We start from the raw sequence: 25,814 nt of genomic DNA on the forward strand, positions 1-25,814 counted from the left end.
CCGAAGTGGCACGTGGTGCTATGTTGCCTGGCATGCGCGGCATCACCCGTTCCTCTTCTGGGTTTCTGGCATGCATGCGCACATGATCAGCTGGCCTGCGTGCGCGCGGAAGTGCGGGAAACTGGAAGGGCTGGCCTTCCATTTTCCAGCATGAGCATGCTCTCCGGCCAGCTAATCATTGTGCACGCATGCGTGCCAGTACTCAGAAGACTTGCTGGCCAGCACGCATGTGCACACTGGAAACCGGAAATTCATTTTCTGGCACGCGCCTGCCCGCTGGGCAGCTCCTCTTCCAGGTCGCAGCCTCGACGAGCGCTTCGGCACTTGGTGCTGAACAGGTTCTAGTGGTTGAGTTGACAACACCGCCAGGGATGCTAGTGCATTTGCAGATGTGTTTCATGGCACGTACCAGGTATTGGGTGGCATATGTACTTGGTATATTATTAACATGCTTTTTAGAGCCTCGTATGAAGAATATTTTAAATTTTAAAAAGGTAATAATGTCAGTATTTAAAATTTGTTTCATCCCATGATGAATTATGTTCCAGAATTTGTGATATTGTCAATAGATGGGGAAAAATAACCTAATAAGTGCATTTCCAGTGGATTTTATTAGACCTGTCTTTTTAAACTGTTCTTTGGGATGTGCTATAGTTAGAATTTAATAAAGAGAGATGGAAACTTGCAATGTAAAATAGGATTGAATAATGTAACAATCAAGGAAGCTTTATTATGTTTCTGAGCCCGGGGTGCTGAATGCATTAAGGCATCTGTTTGCTGCCTGTATTCACTAACTGGCCAAGTATATTGGCTGCTATGTGTGTTTATTTTGGATGTTTTTATTTTGTTACTGTTTTTAGTATTTTAATTGTATTTTTTTTAATTGTATGCTGCCCAGAGTCATTGACTGAGATGGGCAGCTATAGAAATTGATTGATTGAATGAATGAATGAATGAATGAATGAATGAATGAATGAATGAATGAATGAATGAATGAGAAAGTAAGTAAGAAAATAAGGTTTCTGCTCACTGGAACATTCCCCAAGAATATTGTATATTGTGACTGTTATTACACATTCATTCATTTATAATATTTCTATAGCTGCCCACCAGTCATGATTGAGCAGCATAGAATTAAAATTATAAAACAAGAATTTAAAAAGGATTTAAAAATACTAAAATTATTATTAGAAAACAAGAGAACAACAAATATTGGAGCATTGGAATTACCTCAACAACTTGTCATTTCTTTGGGGCTGCCACGATGGCATAATCACGTTTTGGGGGAATTTACAAAGAATTAAGAGGGACGGAACCAACCTCACTTTGCTTTAAGAAATTGCTTTGGAAGAAAAATTACATTTCTCCACAGGCCTATTGCAATGCATTTTTTTAAAAATAGTGTTTGAAGTAATTTAATTTAATTTAACTTTTCTTTAGACTGACATTGCCCTGGAGCCACAGGTATCATGGTTTCCCAAAGAGCAGGACCATCTAAAGAGGATTCATGACTGTCAGCAACGTCTGTTGGTACAAAACAGGTGGGTTTTTGGTTTTTTGATGTTGGGTGTGTGTGTCAAAATGTAAATTCTGGGGTTGCTTATTGACCTTTTTTTTTCTTTGACACTCAGATCTCTTTTCTATTTTGGTCAAATAATATGCCTGCCATTTCAGAATGCATCAAGACTCAGTTGACGAAGCCAGAAGAAAATTAGAAGAATATCAGAATAAACTGCAACAGAGATTCCAGTCAGTTTCCAGGGCACTGTTAAATCCTGTAGACAGACTTGCACAGCTGAATTTGGATCCACTTGATCCATGGTCACAAGCCCAGGAGTTGCCTCAACCGGAGAGAATTAAAGGAACGACTTGCAAGCCACCCGAGGGGGATTCTGTTCACGAACTGGTACCACCGTGGCAGAAAAATAAGGAGCAGAGACTTGAAGTCGCCAAGGATGAGCAAGGTCAGCCCAGGGTTGTGTTGTGGCCTGCCAACAGCTAGCGGATCTGGCAGCAGATTGGGAGAGTGAGGAGCTTGGGGAGGAACATGGGCCAGTCCTGGAGTCTGAGGAAGGCTCTGATGAGGGCTCTGTGTTGGAGGCAGAGATGGGGCCAGTGCCATCTGACGGTTATCAGCTGCCTTCAGAGTCATACATCAGTGAGGCAGACAAACAACTGGAGCCGGTTCCCAGTGTGCGCATGCACAGAGTTGCCAGACAAAGGGAACAGTAAGGAACAAGGGTTGAATTGGGAGTAAGGCCACAGGTGGACGGTGAATGCCCCCTCCCAGAGGAAATAAAAGAGCAGCGAAAGGGGAGTGGAGTTTGCAGGAGACAATTAGTTTATTCCTGCATTCTCGCCAAGTATTGCAGCGTCTGAAAGGTATCAGCCTGGCTACTATCCAGGCCTGATAAAGGTCGGTAATTGTGAACTATCTTGAAAGACTGTGGGAGAGGAAAGGCTTTGCTGAAGAGGAATTCACTCTATATTAAATAAAAGGGGTTTATTGGGACTCGGACTCAGCTTCGTGCTGCTGGGGAAGCCTAGGTCAGCCCAGGGTTGATTCCGAAAATCAAATGGCTTTGGACCAGGTTATCTGAGGGACCGTCTCTTGCTGGTCACATCTACCCAACCCATCAGGGCAGGGAATGTTGTGGGTCCCATCCCCGAGGGAGATACACCTGGTGAGACCCAGAGGAAGAGCCTTCTCCATGGTGGCTCCCTCTCTCTGAAACATCATTCCCCCAGAGATTAGAACGGCTCCCACTCTGACACTCTTCCGGAAAGAGCTGACGACCTGGTTCTGCCAGAGGGCCTGGGGAATGCAGAGCGGGATGGAGCCCATGAAATGGCTCATGTGATATGCTGTCGCCTGGGTGGAGGGTGATTATGTTATACTGTACTATATTAATTTATTTGATTTTTGTTAGTTTTTATTGTTTTTATTGTTTTAAATGTGGTAAGCCGCCTTGAGTCGCCGTGGATGAATAGGCGGCAATATAAATTCAATAAATATATACATACATACGGTGGTGGGATTCAGCCAGTTCGCACCTATTCGGGAGAACCGGTTGCTAACTTTCTAAGTAGTTGGGAGAACCGGTTGTTGGAAGAAATCTCCTTTTGTTTTTTTTCCACTTTAGAGGGCTAATCCTGTAAGGGAGGCAGGAAGGAAACATTCTGGTGTTATTTCTAGCCTAATCTTTATTTCCCTGCTTACAGAAACTGCCTCTCTGGTTACCCCTTACTACATTGTAACAGCTAAGGCCCATTGATGTGAGTAATGTTGAGTTCACTACGCCCATCCAGTCACATGAGCCCCGCCTACCCTAGCTGGTTATTAGGGCAGAGAACCGGTTGTTAAATTATTTGAATTCCACCACTGCATGCATGCATGCATGCATACATACATACATACATGCATGTAAATCAAACGTGTTTTCATTTGGCCCCAGGATCCTCTTCACATCAAGAGAAAGAAAAAGCAGACATATTGGGAACAACTGGGGCACATTTGTTGGGATTTCACAGGATTCCGAGATCGTTCTTGCCAGAACCTGAGGATACTTCGACTTCTACCCAGCCTGTTGCTCGTATTCCAAGTGCCCGATTCATTTTACCTGATGCAGGTGATGCTCTGGGGCCTTCAGAAACCCTCTTGTCCGAAGCACTCACACCAGACAAACCTCCAGCTGGAAAGATTATTTTGCCAACCTTCTTAAAGCACCGAGATATTCCGGGAGAGAATAGGATAAACCCTGTTCCTAACCAGAGTCGCCATCTTCCTTTGGATTCGACTTCTTCCTCACCGCCTCCCGTAACGGCTCAGATCAAGGGCATCCAGGAGTCCTCCTCGGCATGGAAAACAGGACGGGAGGTTTTGCCCAATTGCTCTGATATCGTAGAGTTAAGAGACCACCTGCTGGCTTCCTCCGAGAGCATAGAAGTTCAGCAGGAGCACTTGAAAGAACTGCAGGAACGACTGGACGAGGAGCGGGAAGCCCTCCTGTTTCGCCAGAAAATACAGGAGGATGTGCTGCTCCAGAGGCACGCCCAGCTGAAGCAAAAAATGGAGCAACAGCAAGAAGCATTAAAAGACATTATTAAACGGGTAAGTTTTTTAGTAGGTTGAAAAAGCAACGTTCATCTGTCTCGTCAGGGTAATTCTGAAAGAGAAACTCTCCTTTCTAAGTTGTCTTTCCATCGTCAGTTGACATGTAAAACTCTCATTTGCTTGTAAAAGGTGCTCCATAGTTGCTCAGTTAAAAAACTGACCTCAGTTAGCCATAGTGCTCTGAAATTTCTGGATATTTTGGAAAAAGGGAATATTCCATTTTCCTCGGTCTTCCAGTCAAAGTTTTCGTGACCCGTCAAAACCGCGGTCCACAAAAGCGCGCTCGACGAAAGCGTGCATTTGACGTCATCACAGCGCGACGAAACAAATTAAAATTTTAAATAAAAATAAAATTAAAGCAAGCCGATTCACATAAAGGTAAGGGTTAGGGTTAGGTTAAGGGTTAGGGTTAGGTTTAGAGCGTTAGGGTTACGTTTAGCGTTAGGTTAAGGGTTAGCGTTAGGTTTAGCGTTAGGTTAAGGGTTAGGTTTAGGGTTAGATTTAGGGTTAGGTGAAGGGTTAGGGTAAGGTTTTCGCTTTATTTTTACATTTATCGATCACAGCGCGATGTTTTTGTCGCACTATGATGACATCACGTACGCGCTTTCGTCGAGCGCGCTTTCGTCTACCGCGGTTTTGTGGTGGAACCAAAGTTTTGGAAGCAATTACCAATCTCATCCACTGCATTTTGAAAAAATTTGGTTGCCTCTAGTGCAGTGATGGCTAACCTTTTTGTCATGTGCCAAAAGCAATGTGCATAATGCGCCCCCACATGCACACATGACACCCCCGCGCATGTGCGTGCGACCCAGGCTCCCCCACCCCCCTGCACTTGTGCCTCCCCCCCCCCGCCCCCATTTTTGGCTTCTGGGTTTGTGCAGGAGGCTTTCCAGGACCAATATGGGGCACAGAGATCTTGTGCATCCCGCCCCCCACACCCTTGTTTGGACCCGGAAGGCTGCCTACACCAACCTGGAACCCAAAATGGGGCACAGAGGCACTGCCCGAGCCCCCAAAATGCAATGCGAGTCTCCCCCCTCCCCGTGCATGTGCCCTGCTCCCCATTCATGAGACCTGAAGATCAGCTGGCCGGCGGGAGGCACAGGGGCATGCGTGGTGGAGCTGGGCGGGGGCGACAACTAGCATGCCCGCAAAAAGTGCTCTGCCTATTGCATGTGTGCCACAGGTTCACCATCACGGATCTAGTGCGTTTTCTCTCTCCTACTGTCAGAAAAAAACAGATTGTACCGGTAGTTAAGTAACAAATCAGCAGAGGGCGCTTTATCTGACTTGTAGCTTACAGTCCTTCACTTCTTATGAAATTCTGATAAATGCAACAACTATCTTTTAATTCTGGGGTCGGTTACCCTTTCAGTCCCTGGGTGTTGTGTTGCATGTGGGGCACTAACATTTTCAAACAAAATCCCAAATGGCCAATGTTTCATAAGATTTTGTGTAGGATCACAGGTTTTACAATATTCGCTGCCCATGAAATTTGAGGCCTTTTTAAAATTCGTTTTATATTTTAAAATGTTTTGAAGGTCTTGGAGATAGCTACATATACTAGTGCAGGGATGTCAAACTTGACTTCATTGAGGGCATTCAGGGTTGAGTTTGACCTGGGGGGCGAGTGAGTGCCGAGGATGGTCATGGCCAGCTTGATGTCACTCATTGAGGCTCCATTTTCGGCCGTGACAACTTCCTGCAGCCCCCTGATGGTGAAAATGGAGCCTGGGAGGGCTGCACACGGCCCCCCCCAAGCGGTTCCACCACAAAACCGCGCTCGACTAAACCGCATCCGACTAAACCGCGTCACTGACATCATCAAAAGGGCAACAACAGCGCGGAGACAGAAGCACGCTGTAAACCCTAAACCTAAAATTAACACCTAAACCTAAACCTAACCCCCCTAAACCTAATCCTAAACCTAACCCTAAACCTAACCCTAAACCTAACCCTTAACCTAATCCTAAACCTAATCCTAACCCTTAACCTAACCCTAAACCTAATCCTAACCCTTAACCTAACCCTAACTCTTAACCTAACCCTAACCCTTAACCTAACCCTAAAGCTAACCCTAAACCTAACCCTTATCTTAAGTTGAATCGGCTTGCTTTCAAAGCGCTATTTAAAGCGCTCTTCTTTCTCCGCGCTGGCTGTTGTCGCCCTGTTGATGACGTCAGCGACACGGTTTAATCGGGCACGGTTTAGTCGAGCGCGGTTTTGACGGGTCACGCTCCCAAGCTGCGTTTTCCCTAGCAGAGGGCTGTAGGAGGCTGTCACAGCTGAAAATGGAGTCTGGGAGGCCTGCATGTGGCCCTCCCGAGCTCCATTTTCTCTGGCAGAGGCATCATGGGCCAGTCCTTCCCTGTTTCCAGGGCAGGACTGCGGGCCAGATCTAAGCACCCTGCGGGCCGGATCCGGGCCGCGGACCTTGAGTTTGACTAGTGTTATGGGTCATCCAATTGCCCATATTCTTAAGTCCTAAGCTGTGAACATTAAAAGACAACAACTAGAGGTATTCCTGTAATAAAATCCACCATCTTCTTGGTCTCAAGAAGGTTGGATGACTTTTTAAACCAAACCTGGGCCAAGGTGGCGCAGTGGTTAAATGCAGCACTGCAGGCTACTGCTAGATCAGCAGTTCAGCAGTTCAAATCTCACCGGCTCAGGGTTGACTCAGCCTTCCATCCTTCCGAGGTGGGTAAAATGAGGACCCAGATTGTTGGGGGCAATATGCTGACTCTCTGTAAACCGCTTAGAGAGGGCTGAAAGCCCTATGAAGCGGTATATAAGTCTACTGCTAAGTCTACTGCTATTGCTATATGCAACAAGGCATAGAAAGTCATCTTGCGTGAACAGACATTCGTCTCAGTACATTGGGGCTTTATATCTGAAAAGATGTCATTTTCTTCTTTACAGGTTACTCAGTTAAGCCCGTGCAGGGATGTGACAGAGGAAAAACCCGACAGCCTCAGTTTGCTGAGTGTGCTCCTTAATGAAGCAGAAGATGGTACCCCAAAGCAGGTTCACTTTGATGATATGAGCAGCCCCGCGGAAAACGATTCTTTGATTCAAAAAGTGGATTCAGTGGAACAAACGGGTAAGAAGAGCCCGTTGAACTTTGTGATGAGTGTTGGATGGCTTTCTTTGTCTTATTGGTTCTTCTTAAACCAGAGGCGTCCAACGTAAGGGGTGCTTAGGTCTGGCCCACGGGGCTACCCTGGAAACAACAAAGGACCGGCCCGCAGTGCCTCTGCCAGTGAAATCTAAGCTCAGGGAGAGGACTGGCAGAGGGCTGCAGGAGGCTGTTGTGGCTGAAAACGGAGCGTCAAGTGACATCGAGCTGGCCATGCCCCCCGGCCACGTCCATGCCACCCCCATCCAAGGTCAAACACAACCTTGATGCGGCCCTCAATTAAATCGAGTTTGACACCCCTGTCTTGAACATTTTGGCTGAGACTTCCGATTGAAGTAGACCAGTGTCAATTCGTGTTTCAGTTGCCCTGTCCTGTTCAATTATTTTCTTTTTGTGGTCTGTTTTTTGAAACTGAAGAGCCTTCATAAAATACAGATTCATTGGGAGATACATTATAATGGTTTGAGTTCAGTTCAGACCATTGTCACTTTTGTCTTCACAGTCAGTACAGCATATGGATGGATGGATGGATGGATGGATGGATGGATGGATGGATGGATGGATGGATGGATGGATGGATGGATGGATGGAGAAATGAATGAATGATGGAAGGAAGGAAGGAATGGTGGAATAATGAATGATTGAATGAATGCTTTATTTGGTCAAATAATAAGATACAAAGAGCATCTTACTGGAGATCTCTTCCTCACTCCCAAAGTTGATAAACTACAGCCAGTAAAAGTAAAAACGCCCAACTGAATCTTTACAGAAAGAAATAGATCTGCTAACATCTATGGTGCAGAAACTCTCATGCAAAGCAATAGTGTCAGCCTCTGTTTTGCTGCTTGCTTTTCGGCTGCCATTGAAACGGGGGGGGGGGGAGGCATGGTATTTGGGTGAGGGAAATAATCTGTGCAGGAGGACTGTTAATTGGGAGTTGCTCACACCAATCGTTTGCGCATGTGGAAGGAGGGGAGTTTCCCGCCAAGGCCAACTGCCCAGCATACCAACCTGATGATGATATTTGAAGATGTCTCCCACCTGACAGCTGTGGAGATATACGATTGGACTATGGACTGGGGTACCAAGGGGAGGGGAATGAATCATGTATTGATATCTAATGCTTTCACGCTCTTTTGCTCAGATCCAGCTTTGCTTAGCTTCTCATTACTTAAAAATCAGTGAAAGTACACTTAATTCTGCAAAATGGAATTGAGTGGTTTCTTTCTTGGTTGTTAAGTGAAGGAGCCGTGACATTAAGCTATCACTATCCTCATGCCAATAAGAGGGAGGAATAAAGAAGATAATAAGGATAAATAATAATATTACAGCCATACTACATGGGTAAATACACATAGATGCATACATCAATATTGCAGGGAGAACAGCTTCCTTCACAGAAGAATAGATTTAACTGGGGAAGTCTCAGTCCAGAGTCCCAAGTTTCTATAGTTGTCTCATCAATTCTGGGTCTGAACATATCTTTATTTTGCAGGGCCATTTCAGAGCATATGGACCAGAGAAGAGAAACAGAGGCATTCAAAACCGCCTTTGGTCAAAGTAAAACCAGGACTGGATTTGGAGCAGCATGAACTCAGTGCTATACAAGAACTTGACACTCCAAGGAGCGACAGATTTTCCACTACAGGTGAATTATGACAGTGTAGCACTAATCAAAATCATGTCTCTTTCTGCATCGAAGCACTTAACTTCATTTCATTTAACTGCAGATTGTTGAAACAGTGGTGGGCAACGTGGAAGAGAGATCACCAATGTCTCTTCCATTCAATTCTACTCTTACTATTTCTTTCCTGCCCTTCAACTTGCCTTATGTTAAACTTAGCTCATTTTGGAATACCTTGGTAGTGTTTTTATCAGATGGACATTGTGATTTGTTCTGTACAGTTATTGTGCCGTAGTGGTAGCTTGAAGATAGTTTATATAAAAGCTTTGTGTATGTACATTGGAAAATGTTTCTTTGGATTAGGGAAAAAGACAGTTTTGCCTTGCTGTGATGCAAGGTTTTAGGATACCTAGATTTGTCTCATGCTTCTTTGTTTTCTCATTAGTTGATTGTCAAAAACAAGAAAAAAATAAGATACAATATACTATTGATGGTTGATAATTGATGCATCATTCATAAGATGTTGGCATAGATATACTATTGGCAACTTGTGAAAAGCAACATTGAACTAGTTTTCAAAACAAACCCTAACACATAAAAATACTCTGTTGTTACCACCCAAAATATTACAGGGGAGCAGCTGCAAAATGCAGCCTTATTTGTGTAGGAGATGACCAGGCTGAGCCCAAGGGAGGGGGTCAAACATGTCGTAAGTCATGAGTCCCTATGCGCCTGCAAGAGATTTTAAGTCCAGCCCACCTAGAATGTCTCTCTTATCTCCCGCTCATTTCCTTTAACCGGCCAGTTGGCCAGATTCTTGTAGTAGAGCTTCAGCTTGCAATAAATCTTTATACTCATTTGAACTGCCTGAATCTCCTGATTTCCCCAGTGCTTGACAATTTGCTTGTTTTCAAAGATTTGTCTGGTCACCTATATTGTGAGACACCACTCTGGGTAGCGAACAAGAGTAATAACAATACAACAGTTTAACGAAACATAGTACAATACACCAAACAAGAGAAACCAGGTGCCCAATCCAATCCAGGCTCCAACCTCACAATGCAGGCTCTGGGGAGAAAGCCAGTTTTTCATGGCTTTCCAGAAGTTTAAAAGGGTGAGGTCTTAATCGTCCCAAAGGTCTTTTTTTCAAGAGGCAACTGGACTTTTATGGTTTGAAGAGGTTTCGCTTCTCATCCAAGAACCTTCTTCAGCTCTGACTAGATGGTGGGGAATGAAAGGATGAATACTGCTTGCAGACAGCTGGTCATTTGCATCCTTTCTGAGGGTCGTTGAGACCACCTGGAGATTTGTCTTGTGTCCTCAGGGTCACCTGAGCCTTCTTGGAACTGTTGACATGACTTTGTTGTAGACTGAAGATAAACAGTCCTTTCTGTTCTACAACACAGTCCTTTGAACAGTTCCAAGGAGGCTCAGGTGACCTTGGGGACACAGATAAACCTCCAAGTGGCCTCAATGACCATCAAAAAGGATGCAAATGAACAGCTGTCTGCAAGGAGTATAAATCCTTCCATTCCCCACCATCCAGTCAGAGCTGAAGAAGCTCCTTGGGTGAGAAGCGAAACGTCTTCAAAAGAAAAACCAGAAAGTCCAGTTGCCTCTTGGGAAAGCACCTTTGGGACAAATGTGACCTGGATCACTAAGAATCTCCATAGACATTTAGTGAGATCCTAATGTATCTGAAGGGGAAGAATGTTCCATTAGGGCAGGGACCAGGGGTGGGTTGCAGGCGGTACGCTCCGGTACACATGTACCGGTGCCTGCCAGAAGCAGCAGCCACCGTACCGGAACGGTGCTTTGGAGGGCCCTTCCTCATTCCTTACCTGTATTTGAAGGAAGTGGGCCATCTGTGCAGCGTACGGTGCCTGCGCGATGCTCCACCGAGCAGCTGGAGCGTCGCAGGTGGTGGGTGTGCATTATGCGTGCCCATGGTGCACGCCCGGCTCCTGTTGCAGCATACTGGTTGCAACGGGAACCAAAACCCACTACTGGCAGGGACCCTCAAAAAGATATGCCTCCTATGTCACCCTAAGTGGCAACTTTTAAAGGAGAAGATTTGGGATATGTCTACTCTGTAGGATCCAGTGGGACAGTTGAACAGCAAGTACAGCCTTTTTCTAATGAACCTTTCCTTGTTGCTACAGAAATTTCAGCATACAAAGAGCATCTTACTGGAAATATATTCCTCACTCCCCAAATTGATAACTTACCGCCTAGTAAAAGCCCAACTGAGGATTTACAGGAAGAAATAGATCTGCTAAGAACTATTTCTATGGCTGATGATAAAGGATTAGATTTTGGCCAAAGCCTGGAGCGTATACAAGGATCACACCACAATGAATCGATGTGGAAAGATAATGGTTTGTATGACTCAGGTGAGAGGACTTACATTTTGAGAGAACTATTCCTTTTCAGCAGGAGCGGTGGTGAGGTTCAATTTTTTTTATCAAGTTGGTAATCAACATGAACTCTCTGAAATAGCCATGCGCGTATTTCATGTTTAAGAAATATTCTGTAATCGCTGTCACGGATATTTAACAAGCATTGGCATCAACGTTTCTCAACCTTGGCAACTTCAGGATGTGTGGACTTCAACTCCCAGCATTCCCCAGCCAAGCGGGATTGACAAGTTGAAATCCATACATCTTAAAGTTGCCAAGGTTTGAGTAACCCTGTTTAGATGTACTGTGTAATTACTGTTGCAATTATTGTCTACCATCACTTGTGGAAGAATTACCATATTTTTCAGACTATAAGATGCACCAAGATTTCGAAGAAGAGAGTAAGAAAAAAAAGATTTTGTCCTCCCTAGCCCTTAGGCGCACTTTGCAGGCTTCAGCAGGGCTGGAGGAAGGCAAAAATGCCTCTGTTTTTGTGAAAAATGGCCCATTTTCTGCCCGTTTTTCACAAAAACGGGGGCATTTTCGCCTTTCCCCAGCCCTGCTGAAGCCTGCAGAGTGCTTCTGGAGGCTGGGGGAAGGCAAAAACGCCTCAGTTTTTGCAAAAAATGACCCATTTTTCATCCGTTTTTCATAAAAACTGGCATTTTTGCCTTTCCCCAGCCCTGCTGAAGCTTGCAGAGTGCTTCTGGAGGCTGGGGGAAGGCAAAAACGCCTCAGTTTTTGCAAAAAATGACCCATTTTTCACCCGTTTTTCATAAAAACTGGCATTTTTGCCTTTCCCCAGCCCTGCTGAAGCTTGCAGAGTGCTTCTGGAGGCTGGGGGAAGGCAAAAACGCCTCAGTTTTTGCAAAAAATGACCCATTTTTCATCCATTTTTCATAAAAACTGGCATTTTTGCCTTTCCCCAGCCCTGCTGAAGCTTGCAGAGTGCTTCTGGAGGCTGGGGGAAGGCAAAAACGCCTCAGTTTTTGCAAAAAATGACCCATTTTTCACCCGTTTTTCATAAAAACTGGCATTTTTGTGAAAAATGGTCCATTTTCTGCCCGTTTTTCATAAAAACTGGCATTTTCGCCTTCCTCCAGCCCTCCTGAAGCTTGCAGAGTGCTGCTGCGGGAAGGCAACAAAGCCTCCGTTTTTGTGAAAAACAGCCTGTTTTCGCAAAAATGGGATGCGAAGCAGAGCTTTGGGAGGCCAAAAATGGCTGTAGTCGGTGTATAAGATGGACCAACATTTCCACACTCTTTTAGGGAGAGAAAAGGTCCATCTTATACTCCGAAAAAATACGGTATGTCTGTGTGACCCCATAGAGTTAAACTCGAGTGCATCATGGCTTACTAGCTGCTTCATGTTGCTTCCTCTTTATATCCAGTCCACTCCAAAGAATTTACTTCTGCAGATGGACATTTATCAAATTATTCTGCTGATAATGGAAGAAGAGTTCCATCTCCTGATCTATTATTGAGGCCAAACAGCCAAGTAAGTCATAAAAGTTAGCGTTTAGTATGTTACATAATTGTACCTTTTGCTTTAAACAATCTCGTTCTCTTTTAATCTTTGCATTTTAAATACTGTTCATGAGTACTCTGAACCTGGAAGTCACATGACCAATGCACTGTTCACGTTTTACACTCCCCGTTACGTAAGAAGCTCTAAGGCAGGGCTGTCAAACTCCCAGCCCGTGGGCAGGATGCTGTTCTGACCTAGGCTTCCTTAAACAAGCACGAAGCAGAGTCTGGGTCCCGGCAAAACCTCTTTTATTTATACGACTATGAATTCCTTTCATTCACTGTAAGCAAGGCTTAGCAAACAGTCTCTCAGAGGAATGTTTATCAACACGAACCTTATCTCTCTTGGAGAGCTGCCAGATAACTAGTTTCCAAACGCAGGGCAAGGCAAAACTTGGCACAGAGTCTCTTATAATCACAAACACAACTTTCCTCTCTTGAAACGACCGACGGAACGAATTGTTTCCTGCAAAAGCCCACTCCCCCTTTGCTCCTTTTTGGTTTCCTATGGGAGGGGCCAATCTCCTTCAAGGTGCTCCTTTATTTACAAGTTGACCCTGCTTTCTTAGATGTTCTTGTCTTCTGGCAGGTCTGTGCATGTGCACACTGGGAACAGGCTCCAGCTGTTCCTCTGCCTCACTGCTGTCTAGCTCCCTCTCTGCCTCCGACACAGAGCCCTCATCTGAGCTTCTCTCAGCCCCCAGGACTGGCCCATGTTCCTCCCCAACCTCCTCACTGTCCGAATCTGCTGCTGGAGGGCCATAGTGTTGACCATGTCCACGCCCTGCTTAGCAAAGGGGTGGGGGGAGTCCAGACACATCACGTGACGACGCTCTGAGTTTGACATCCCTGCTCTAAGGAGCTCCATCTGCCACATTAACTTGCATATGTTTTCCATCACGGTTTTCCTTTTCTTTCCATTAATTTCCCCAATATTTTTTTAGATGGCAAAAATAATACAACAAAGAGCGTATTACTTGATATGTATGTAAATAACAGCATGGTAGTTCAGTATCTTATTTAAAAGAACGTTAAGCTTTATTCCGATTCGATTTAAAAGTCATTTGCAAACAAAGTGCTACCTTTCTTGAAAGCATTTTAAAAGACATACTGCTAAGACATATTGCATTTTATATTATAATAGTACAAAATACAGATTTTTAAAAAATTATTTAACAGTCCTAAAAGTGTCTTGAATTGCTTTACTATTCCTCTGAGAGCCTCTTATTCACCGTGGCTCTGTGATGAGAAATAGCCAAATATGAGCACTAAAACGATCAGCTGATCTGTGGTGCATGATTTGTATACCGTTCTGGGAAGCAATTCAAGCCTGAACCTGTGTTTGTGTGTTTGTTGGATTTGTGAGTTTTGTGTGTGACGAATGAGTGTACGGGTGTAGTCTGGGGGATTTGGCTGGGAAGTGGGTGGGTGGGACGGAGGAGGAGGAGGAGAGCAAGAATGAGATTGATTGACTGTTCTGAGCAGTGATGAACCTGACATGTGCTGACCATTGACTACATGGAGGTTTCTACACTTGAACTGAGCTCAGAAGGAAGGAAGTTTTGATTTGAAGCACTTGTGATTGTAGTAATCGGTACTCAGACTCTTGTATGACACTCTTGCCCTAGGTAATACTTTCAAACGCCTGGTCTCCAGGTTTGTTAGTGCCAACAACCTGTACACAACAAGTAGCTGACAGCTATTTTTCTTCAGTGACTCCTTCTGCTACCAACTTTATAAAAAATTACAACTCGGATATTAGTCTTGCAGGTAAAGGTAAGTTTGTGGCAAGTTCAAATAAAATGACTCTAACCCTAGATAGATAGATTGATAGATAGATAGATAGATAGATAGATAGATAGATAGATAGATAGATAGATAGATAGATAGATAGATAGATAGATAAGATAGATAGATAAGATAGATAAGATAGATAAGATAGATAAGATAGGTAGGTAGGTAGGTAGGTAGGTAGGTAGGTAGATAGATAGATAGATAGATAGATAGATAGATAGATAGATAGATAGATAGATAGATAGATAGATAGATAAGGTAGGTAGGTAGGTAGGTAGGTAGGTAGATAGATAGATAGATAAGATAGGTAGGTAGGTAGGTAGGTAGGTAGGTAGATAGATAGATAGATAGATAGATAGATAGATAGATAGATAGATAGATAGATAGATAGATAGATAGATAGATAGATAAGATAGATAGATAAGATAGGTAGGTAGGTAGGTAGGTAGGTAGGTAGGTAGATAGATAGATAGATAGATAGATAGATAGATAGATAGATAGATAGATTAGATAGATTAGATAGATAGATAGATAGATAGATGATAGATAGATGATAGATAGATAGATAGATAGATAGATAGATAGATAGATAGATAGATAGATAGATAGATAGATAGATAGATAAGGTAGGTAGGTAGGTAGGTAGGTAGATAGATAGATAGATAGATAGATAGATGATAGATAGATGATAGATAGATAGATAGATAGATAGATAGATAGATAGATAGATAGATAGATAGATAGATAGATAGATAGATAGATAGATAGATAAGGTAGGTAGGTAGATAGATAGATAGATAGATAGATAGATAGATAGATAGATAGATAGATAGATAAGATAGATAGATAAGATAGGTAGGTAGGTAGGTAGGTAGGTAGATAGATAGATAGATAGATGATAGATAGATAGATAGATGATAGATAGATAGATAGATAGATAGATAGATAGATAGATAGATAGATGATAGATAGATAGATAGATGATAGATAGATAGATAGATAGATAGATAGATAGATGATAGATAGATAGATGATAGATAGATAGATAGATAGATAGATGATAGATAGATAGATAGATAGATGATAGATAGATAGATAGATAGATAGATAGATAGATAGATAGATAGATAGATAGATGATAGATAGATAGATAGATAGCTCAGACAGACAGACAGACAGACAGATATTGCATCTTGCCAATAAAGTGAGTATAGTCAAGGCTATGGTTTTCCCAGTTGCAATGTATGGTTGTGAAAGTTGGACCATAACGAAGGCTGAGCACCAAAGAATGGAGGCCTTTGAACTCTGGTGCTGGAGAAGACTCCTGCAAGTCCCTTGGACTGCAAGGCAATTAAACCGGTCAGTCCTAGAGGAGATCAACTCTGACTGCTCTTTAGAAGGCCAGATCCTGAAGAAGAAACTCAAATACTTTGGCCACCTAATGAGAAGGAAGGACTCACTGGAGAAGAGCCTCATGCTGGTAAAGATTGAGAGCAAAAGACGAAGGGAACAACAGAGAATGGTAGGGTGGTAGGGGACAAGAAGGCCCGGAGGAATGTTATCCATGGGGTCGCAATGGATTGGACATGACTTCGCAACTAACAACAACTATATTTTGCATCAATAAATAAAAAAAATAGAATGAGGAAGAACTCAAAGGGGCTTATTCAAAAGGCAATTGGACTGTTTTTTCTCAGCTGTCAGTACCTATCCTTCCCGCCACGATCATAACCAATGAAGTTTCTTGGATGAGAAATGAAACTCTTCTTTTTCATCAAGGAAAAAAAAAGTCCAGTTGCCCTTTGAAAAAGCACCTTTGAGATAACTATGATCGGGAGGACTGAAAACCGCCACAGGTAGTGAGTTAGAACCTATGTTTGTGAATCTCTACCTCAGGGGTGTCAAACTCGATTTCATTGAGGGCAGCATCCGGGTTGAGTTTGACCTCAGGGGGAGCAGGGAGCGTGGCCAGCACAAAGAGCCGAGGTGGCGCAGTGGTTAAATGCAGCACTGCAGGCTACTTCAGCTGACTGCAGTCCTGCAGTTCGGCTGTTCAAATCTCACCGGCTCAGGGTTGACTCAGCCTTCCATCCTTCCGAGGTGGGTAAAATGAGAACCCAGATTGTTGTTGGGGGCAATATGCTGACTCTGTAAACCGCTTAGAGAGGGCTGAAAGCCCTATGAAGCGGTATATAAGTCTAACTGCTATTGCTATTGCTATAATGTCACTCGTGTCGGGGGTGACTGGTGGCGCAAGAGCTCCGCCAGTGAAAACTGGCTCCCGCCTGCGGCCTCACAACATCCATTTTCGGTTGCGATGGCCTCCTGCAACCTTCTGCCAGCAACACAGTGTCGACTGGCAACCACACGGAGGAGAGCCTTTTCAGTAGTAGCTCCGACCCTTTGTAACGATCTCCCCGTGGAGATTCGTACCCTCACCACCGTCCAGACCTTCCGCACAGCCTTCAAGTCCTGGCTATCCCGTCAGGCCTGGGGATAAAGATCGTAATCTGTCCCCACCCGACTGATGAATGAATGTTGTCTACTATTTTTACTCATGTATTGTTCCATGTCTACTGTTTTGTATCCCCTTCCCTATATTTTGTAAGCCGCCCTGAGTCCCCTCAGGGAAAAGGGCGGCCTATAAATAATAATAAAACTAAAAACTAAACTAAACACATTGCAGCTCTCCCAAAACTCTGTTTTCGCTGGCAGAGGCACCGGGGGCGAGTCCTTTACTGTTTCCAGGGCAGCCCCGCGGGCCAGATTTAAGCACCCCATGGGCTGGATTTGGCCCCCGGGCCTTGAGTTTGACACCCCTGCTGTACCTGATATGAAAATATAAGACACTAAGCCCCCAGTTCTTGCAAATAGAAACATTTGTTGTTGTTTTTTTACTTGAATAAAGTTGAGAATTATTTGCAATTGCTTTGCAGAATCCTGTGCAGCCCAGTCTCAGACCAGCGTTTTTAGCTTCTCAGCAAAGGAGACCTCAAGCGCTCTTTCATTTCTTCAAAAATCTGAGGACTCCTCAAAGCATCCCAGTTCTCGCCTCTCTCTCGAAGAAGTGGAGTACGACGGAAGCAAAATCCAGCAAATAATAAACAAATACAGAAAGGATTTCAGCTGGTCATCACTGAGTAATGTGTCTTCTGGCCATGGTAATGTCATTAGAAGATGATAAAATGGAATATTTCAAAGCATTCAGAAAAATTAACTCTGTTCCTTGTTTCCCCATGCAATATACTGTTTGTATTGTGTGCAGTGATTGGGATTGTGGTAACGTTCCACAAATTTTACAACAATAGCAATAGCAGTAGACTTATATACCGCTTCATAGGCCTTTCAGGCCTCTCTAAGCGGTTTACAGAGAGTCAGCCTATTGCCCCCAACAATCTGGGTCCTCATTTTACCCACCTCGGAAGGATGGAAGGCTGAGTCAACCCTGAGCCGGTGAGATTTGAACCGCTGACCTGCTGATCTAGCAGTAGCCTGCAGTGCTGCATTTAACCACTGCACCACCTTGGCTCTTACAACATACTGTGATGGAAACTCCTCCCCTCCCCAGGAGGCTCCCTGAATCTCTGCATGAAAAACATCATCTTGAGGACATTGCTGTCCAATTATTTAAACAATGTAGATATCCGGCCATGGGCTTATCCACCCCAGTAACTGCTCATACATAATTTAATTTTATGCGTAATTGTATTCATCACTCTGAATACACCGTGAAACCGCTGTGTGGTTTTAGAATAATTCACTGCTCTATTTTGATAGGCACTTTATATGCTGTTTTTGTGAATTTGTAATGTGTTAATGTTATATTCTGTTACGCAGTACGAAATACACACACGCACGCACACACACGCACACACTATGTGAAGTGGATCAGGAGAATTGTAGTTACACAATAGACCTGAAGCTATGAGAGTGAAAAAAGTATTGTTTTAATGTTGCATTTTAAAGTCGCTGTTTCTCTGAATTTTGCAGTCTAGGAAAATTTGCATTGAGTTGGTATTTCCTTTTGACACAATATTAGATTTTTTTTTTTTTTACTAATGGCCGAATGTTCCTATTACGTACTGAACATACCGTTTTGCTTCCAATTTTAGGATTCCATCCTAATATACAATTTGGTCACCATAGGTCAGGGATCGGCAATCTTAAATGCTTAAAAGAGTAACAAAGGTCCTAACCAGAAGACCCCTGTTTAATTCTGGAGCCGACTGGTTCCCGCACCATAGAGTCTCCTCCCAGCGCGGCATCCTTTTTCCTCTACCTGTCCTAACTGAAAGCCCTATCAATTGTGGAGTTGACAGGAAAACCCACCCCTTGCCATATAGTCTTGTCCTGGTGCGCCATGTTCCACCCCCACCCCGCCCCCAGAAGCTTCTCTCAAAATTGTGCTGACAGGAGCCACAGCAGAGTGATGAAAGAGCCACATGTGGCTCCAGAGCCACGGGTTGCAACCCCTGCCCTAGGTTTATAGCACTGATGGCAAACCTTTTTGTAAAGGCATGTCAAAATTGTGTGTGCGCACAGGTGCCCATGCCCACAATGCAATGCGCCCGCCCACCTACGCATGCACGCGCGACGCCCCCTGAAGGCTTTCCTGAAGCCTGGAGAGGGGAAAAATGACTTCCAGCAGCCACCTGGAGGCCCTCTGGAAGCCAGAAATAGATAGTTTCTGAACTTCTGGTGGCCTGTTGGCCTTGCTTTTCACCCTCCCAGGCTCCAGAGGCTTTCCTGAAGCCTGGGGAGGGCGAAAACGGCCTCCACAGTCCCTCCAGAAGACCGAAAATCAGCTGGCTGGTGTGTGCATGCACGCTGGAGCTGACAGCTCTGTGTGTCACCTGTGGCAGGCCTGCCATAGTTTCGCCATCACGGGTTTATAGAGTTCCCATCGTGACTACAAAGTAACAATCCACAAAAGTTAAATTCTGAAATAAACGTGTGTGGTGGTACTGTCTGAAAATTCCACTTCATTTGTTTCAGATCCAGCGGTTGGACTTGATGCTACTGATATTGAAAGAAATTTTCCAAATTTCCACCGTGAACTTTTTCAGCCTTTGAAACCGAGTTCTGACTTTGATATCTGCTCAACTCTTTCTCAGTGCAGAATATCTCACAGCAGCAAAGACTCAAGCAAGGTATTTTTTGTTAGGAATATAATCTAACGGTTGGGTTGGCAATATATCAATCATGTAACAATGTCGTACCTGTTTCTTTAAATCATACTGTAAAATGTGATTGGTTGCTGTTTTCCTCAATCGGCCATAAGAGGGAGCCAGAACGCCGGTTAGTTCTCTCTCTGTTTGTTAGATGCTGGGCTGATCTGATCTGAGTGCCTTGAGCTATCGTAGGTTTTGCAACTGCTAGCAAACTTTGTGTACCGAAGTGATTATATGATACTGGACTATGTTATTTGGATTATCCCTTAACTGAAAGACGCTGATGACTGACTGTCTTATCCGTGTATGACTTGGACTGTTTGATGGACTCTGATACCTCTATTTCCACAAAAGCCTATTTAAACTGCAGTGTCTTTATATGCTGGTTTGTGTGTTCTCCAACACAACTCTCACAACGCTTCTCTGAACATACTGAAGAAAATTGAGAATTATTATTTTTTTGAAATATATTTTTATTATTTTTACGTTTAAAATAGCAATAGCAGTTAGACTTATATACCGCTTCATATGGGTTTCAGCCCTCTCTAAGTGGTTTACAGAGTCAGCATATTGCCCCCAACAATCTGGGTCCTCATTTTACCCACCTCGGAAGGATGGAAGGATGAGTCAACCCTGAGCCGGTGAGATTTGAACTGCCGAACTGCAGCTAACAGTCAGCTGAAGTAGCCTGCAGTGCTGCACTCTAACCACTGCGCCACCTGGCTCTTAAAACAATGCAGTACCGCAGAGTTGAAGTGACCACACATTCACATTATACACAATTAGTCTCAACCATTAACTATTAGCCTGCTTAGTGCATTATCTATCCTTCTGTCCAATCACAATATATACAGTTTGTTCCAGTCTTGTCACCTTGTCTTATGCCTATCATAAAATCTGTTCCATACTTCAAAATATTCTGATTCCTCTTCATTTTTAAGTTCAAGAGCCTACCTGCTTGAGAATTATTATTCTTTTGAAAAGTCAGCTCTGGCTTAATTACCTTCAAAAGTACATTCATTATGGCAAATAGGTAACTAAGACTCTGACACTTTAGCTAGAGGGTCCTCGGCTTACCACAGCTCATTTAGTGACTGTTGTGACTCAGCAGATGTCTGCTGTGAGTCTTTTCGGGATACAAGATTCATTATGCAGCTGGGGCTTGTTAGAGGCAGGTTTGGAGATAAAAGCACGGATGCCGCCACGCCCTAGTCGCAGGAGTCAACGTTCCTTCGTGGGTACAACATTGCTTGATACACTTGGATAAGTGTTTTGGTGTTTCCTATAACCCTGATTCAAGGCTACACTTGGAGAAGTGCATTGCTTGTATGAGTTGTTTTGTTTTTCCTTCCGTTATCTAATCAGAGACTGTATTTATGTTATTTTTGAGGCTCGAAGCCAGTCTGAGCCGAGAACTGATATAAAGACTTCCTTTTAAGTTTGTCTGCTTGCTGTTTGTTAAGAGCCGTGAAGGGGGGACAGAACAAGTGACCAGTCAAAGTTACAACAGCACTGGGAAAAGTGACTTCTGACCATTTTTCACACTTAATGCCCACTGCAGCATCCTTATGGTCATGTGTTCAAAATTCAGCTGCTTGGCAACTGACTTATATTTATGACGGTTGCCATGTCCCGGGGTCATAGGATCATCTTTGATGACCTTCTGATAAGGAAAGGCAATGGGGAATTAACTGTTAACAACCCATGTTACTAACTTAACAACTGCACTGATTCACTTAGCAACCCAGGCAAGGAAGTTCATAAAATGGAGCAAAACCCACTGAACTGTCTCGCTTAACAACGTAAATTTGGGGCTCAGTTTTGGTCATAACTTGAAGATTACCTGTATCGATGTCAATTATGTCACAGTGAAGTACACCTCATGGTTGTATAGTGCAGTGGTCTTCAACCTTGGCAACTTTAAGACCTGTGGACTTCAACTCCCAGAGTTCCTCAGCCAGCTTTGCTGGCTGAGGAACTCTGGGAGTTGAAGTCCACAAGTCTTAAAGTTGCCAAGGTTGAAGACCACTGGTATAGTGGAGTAACAGTTTTGTTGCTGCAAGATGGTTGCTCATCTGTTCTGCCGCCATTTCAGTACCAGTTTTTCCGATTCTACCAAATTGTTAGTAACACTAGAACTCCATATGTTAAGATGAGAAAAAAACCCAACAGTTTTTAGCAATCTGTATAGTGAAATTTCCATGCTACACCTTGAATCACCCCTAATGCATTTATATTCCATAGGTTTCAGATTTATCTAAGAGTCAAGATTTAACATCTTCTACCATAGAAGAGGGAAGGATCAGTACTTTATTTCTTAGCAAAGGAAACCTAAGCCATTCTCAACTCAAGGAACAAAGTGATGAAAGGATGAATCAGCCAAGGCAAGGTAATTGTTTACTCCCTTGGTCTTTATAGTCGGGAAAATGTTTTTAAAAGTAATAATTTCCTTTATTAACAAATGGGATATTTGAATAGGTGCTGACCTATGTCTATTAAACTTTGAAGTTTAGGTTCCAAAGATTCAGTTTGATTCATACTTCTCTAATTTTCCCCAGCAGATTTTAAAGCAAAGACTTTCTTTCTTTCTTTCTTTCTTTCTTTCTTTCTTTCTTTCTTTCTTTCTTTCTTTCTTTCTTTCATTCATTCATTCATTCATTCATTCATTCATTCATTCATCCATCCATTGGATTTCTATAGCCACCCATCTCAACGAACGACTCTGGGTGGCTCCCATACAGTATATTAAATTAAAATCTTAAAAACATTTTAAAACAGTAGAACAATATTATATTGCTAAGCGAGATATTAAAAAAAAAACATTTGATGACAAACCAACTACCAGCTGTGCTGGTTCGTTTTTTGGCATCTCATGGCTTCCATGACATTTGCATCTGGCATTAAAGACCCTAAGCTTGTGAGCTGGAAAGCTGAAAGCCTGGGTTCGAAACCTGAGTGCTGCAGAACGGGGTGAGCTCCCCGTTCCTTGCTCCAGCTCCTAGTAGGTTGGAGACCGGTAGCTCAAAATCATGCAAATGTGAGTAGATAAATAGGTACCAATTCGTTGGGAAGGTATCAGCGTTCCATGAGCCTCAGCATATAGTCCTGCTGGTCACGTGACCACTCAACAGTGCTGGCTTCCTTGGCTAAGAAATGGAGATGAGCTCCTTAGAGTCAGACATGACCAGGCAGGAAAATCTTTACCTTTTTGAGAAATAATCATAATGATTTGGTTAATCAGTTTATATACCTTAGGAAAGAAATGTTTTTTGGTGAAGAATTATAGCTTAGTACCGTGTTTCTACAAAAATAAGACCGGGGCTTATATTAATTTTTGCTCCAAAAGACGGATTAGGACTTATTTTCCAATTAGGTGTTATTTTGGGGGAAATACGGTACTAAATGCATCTGTCTGATTGATTATCTTAACTGGGGCTTATTTCTGGAGTAGGGCTTAAATTACGAGCATCCAGAAAAATCATCTAGGGCTTATTTTCTGATTCGGTCTTATGTTTGGGGAAACACGGTAGCGGAGTGTGGTTTATTTTTTATTTTTTCAGTCTCTCAGATCTTGAAAGTTCTGGTAAGGCCTTTGCTTGAGAATCTTGACTGAAGCAACCATCTGGCTTTTGATGAGCAGATGGTCTGACCTAGTGGAAGGCTACTTTATTTACTTTTTAATACGAGTAATAATTGCTCCGTTCTCTGCTTCAGCCTTCTAAAACTTCAGTCATGTTCTGAATTTATGCGTACTTAACCTCACCTAAAAACACTTTTCTGCCACTCCGCAGCTGTTCAACTCGTTGCTGAAGAATTATTTGAACCCCTGTCTCTGGAAAGTACTTTGCACAATAGTTTTGGTCGACCCGGAGTCTTTAGTTTCAACCCTGAAGAAAACCTCGAGCTAAACAAGGACTGCGTTGAGGACCCTGTCGTTATTTCACCCGAGACGAGCTCATACGAGGACCTGCCAGATGACAGCGACTTTCGTTATTTCTGTTCGTCCATTGAAACACTTCGCAGCCTCACTCCAGTTGAAGATCAGACCTCCATGTACGAGATCATTCCGAGTTTTAGCCCGAGGGAAAGTACTCAGGAGAGGACAGAATCAGCTAAAGAGGACATGAGCTCAACGGCAGAGAGCCTCTGTTTTGTTGAACTAGCCGCAATGTCGTTCAACGAAAACAACGAAACAGGGACCAGGAACAGATTGATAGAAACTGATGTCGCGCAATGTGATCTAAATTCCACGCGAGGGCAGAGTTCTCCAAAATCGAAAGTTCTTCTGGGCTGGCCTCAAGAAATGAACTCTGGCAGTCCCTTTCAGAATTCTGCTGAGGAAAATATCAGTCAGCCCGCCATGCTTCCACTACTAAATATGGGTGCCATCCATGCTAAAAGCTCGGATTCCCGTTTGTCACAGTGCCGCGTCCCTGTTTGGGTAAGACTACGGCAGGGATGGCGTACCTTTTGTAAAGCCACGCCAAAATTGTGCGTGCGTGCACTATCGTGTGCATTCAATGCGCCCCGCCCACCTGTGTAGGTGCGTGCGACCTTCGTGCTTGTATGCGCAACACCACCACCACCTGGGGGGGGAGGGAGCTTTCACCCTCCCTATGATCCAGAGGCTTTCCTTTCGCTCTCCCCCGGCGTCCCGGAGGCCCTCTGGCAGCTGGAAACGGATCGTTTCTGAACTTCCCGTTGGACCGTTGGGCCCGTTTTCCCCCCTCCCCAGGCTCCGGAGGCTTTCCAAAAGCCTGGGGAGGGCGAAAACATCTTCCGCTGGCCCTCTGGAAGGCCGAACATCAGGTGGCTGCGCGCTGGAGCTAATGGCTCTCATGCAGGCAAATATGGCTCGGCGTGCCACCTGTGGCCGCGTGCTATAGGTTCGCCATCACGGGACTAAGGGATCTCAGGTGGAGATGGTTTAAATCAGGGGTGTCAAACTCAAGGCCTGGGGGCTGGATCCGGCCCATGGGATGCTTAGATCTGGCCCGCGGAGCTGCCCTGCAAATAGCGAAGGACCGGCCTGCGATGTTTCTGCCAGCAAAAACGGGCTCCCAAGCTCTGTTTTCGGCTGCCACGGCCTCCTGTAACACTCTGCCAGCGAAAACGGAGCTCACACACAGCCCTCCCAAGCTCCGTTTTTAGTGGCAGAGGGTTGCAGGAAGCCGAGGCAGCCGAAAATGGAGCTCGGGAGTCCATTTTCACTGGCAGAGCGCCCCAGACATGAGTGACCTCGAGCTGGCCACGCCCACCCTGGCCATGCCTAACACAACCCTGATGTAGCCCTCAATGAAATCGAGTTTGACACCCCTGGTTAAAATTCAGTAAATCAAATTGAAGCTGCTCTGTTTAGAGGGGAACACATTGATTTTCAACTAACAAAAGCCGTTTAGCCAAATTAAAACATAAAAGTGTATAGTAGTACATAGAGGTATAATAGCAATAGCAATAGCAGTAGACTTATATACCGCTTCATAGGGCTTTCAGGCCTCTCTAAGCGGTTTACAGAGAGTCAGCATATTGCCCCCAACAATCTGGGTCCTCATTTTACCCACCTCGGAAGGATGGAAGGCTGAGTCAACCCTGAGCCGGTGAGATTTGAACCGCTGACCTGCTGATCTAGCAGTAGCCTGCAGTGCTGCATTTAACCACTGCGCCACCTTGGCTCTATAAAAATAACACGGTTTAATTTACAGTTGCTCAAATGCCAGAAGAAAAGAAGAACCACAAATTAATAGACATAGGCTAAAGAAGGTCTATGATGGGGTATTGCCAAAGTGATGGTCCTATTCTGTCAACTTTAGCTCTTTGGTTGGTATGACTCATGACATGGCCTTTTGCCTTAAAGCAGGAGTCTCCAAACTTGGCAACTTGAAGACCTGTGGACTTCAACTCCCAGAATTCCCAGCCATGATGGCTGGCTAAGGAATTCTGGGAGCTGAAGTCCACAGGTCTTAAAGCTGTCAAGTTTGGAGACTCCTGCCCTAAGGGGTTGGGATAGAATGATGCAGTTTTTGAACCAAATGTTTGTCTCTGGCAGA

The 25,814-nt window shown here is 44.1% G+C and overlaps 1 protein-coding gene and 1 non-coding gene across 5 annotated transcripts in view; both read left to right on the forward strand.

The window, feature by feature from the left end:
* The window catches only part of CEP295 (centrosomal protein 295), a 63,236-nt gene that overhangs the window by 30,119 nt on the left and 7,303 nt on the right, over window positions 1-25,814 (forward strand). For all 4 annotated transcript variants that reach the window (XM_087721092.1, XM_087721091.1, XM_087721090.1 and 1 more), the window contains 12 exons: window positions 1,441-1,541; window positions 1,675-1,964; window positions 3,456-4,111; window positions 7,037-7,217; window positions 8,749-8,901; window positions 11,040-11,270; window positions 12,667-12,773; window positions 14,431-14,578; window positions 17,533-17,757; window positions 19,592-19,746; window positions 22,012-22,156; window positions 23,559-24,208. In XM_087721092.1, the coding sequence (XP_087577218.1) occupies window positions 1,441-1,541; window positions 1,675-1,964; window positions 3,456-4,111; window positions 7,037-7,217; window positions 8,749-8,901; window positions 11,040-11,270; window positions 12,667-12,773; window positions 14,431-14,578; window positions 17,533-17,757; window positions 19,592-19,746; window positions 22,012-22,156; window positions 23,559-24,208 (3,042 nt within the window). The remainder of the gene's footprint in view (window positions 1-1,440; window positions 1,542-1,674; window positions 1,965-3,455; window positions 4,112-7,036; window positions 7,218-8,748; window positions 8,902-11,039; window positions 11,271-12,666; window positions 12,774-14,430; window positions 14,579-17,532; window positions 17,758-19,591; window positions 19,747-22,011; window positions 22,157-23,558; window positions 24,209-25,814) is intronic.
* On the forward strand, window positions 14,039-14,120 carry LOC148044286 (small nucleolar RNA U2-19). Its single transcript, XR_015697613.1, has one exon. It is a non-coding gene; the product is annotated as a small nucleolar RNA U2-19 (small nucleolar RNA).

Source organism: Thamnophis sirtalis, unplaced genomic scaffold (genome assembly GCF_051295495.1).
Source record: "Thamnophis sirtalis isolate CommonGarterSnake01/CBP01778 unplaced genomic scaffold, rThaSir2_p1.2 scaffold_8, whole genome shotgun sequence".
Lineage (NCBI taxonomy): Eukaryota > Metazoa > Chordata > Lepidosauria > Squamata > Natricidae > Thamnophis > Thamnophis sirtalis.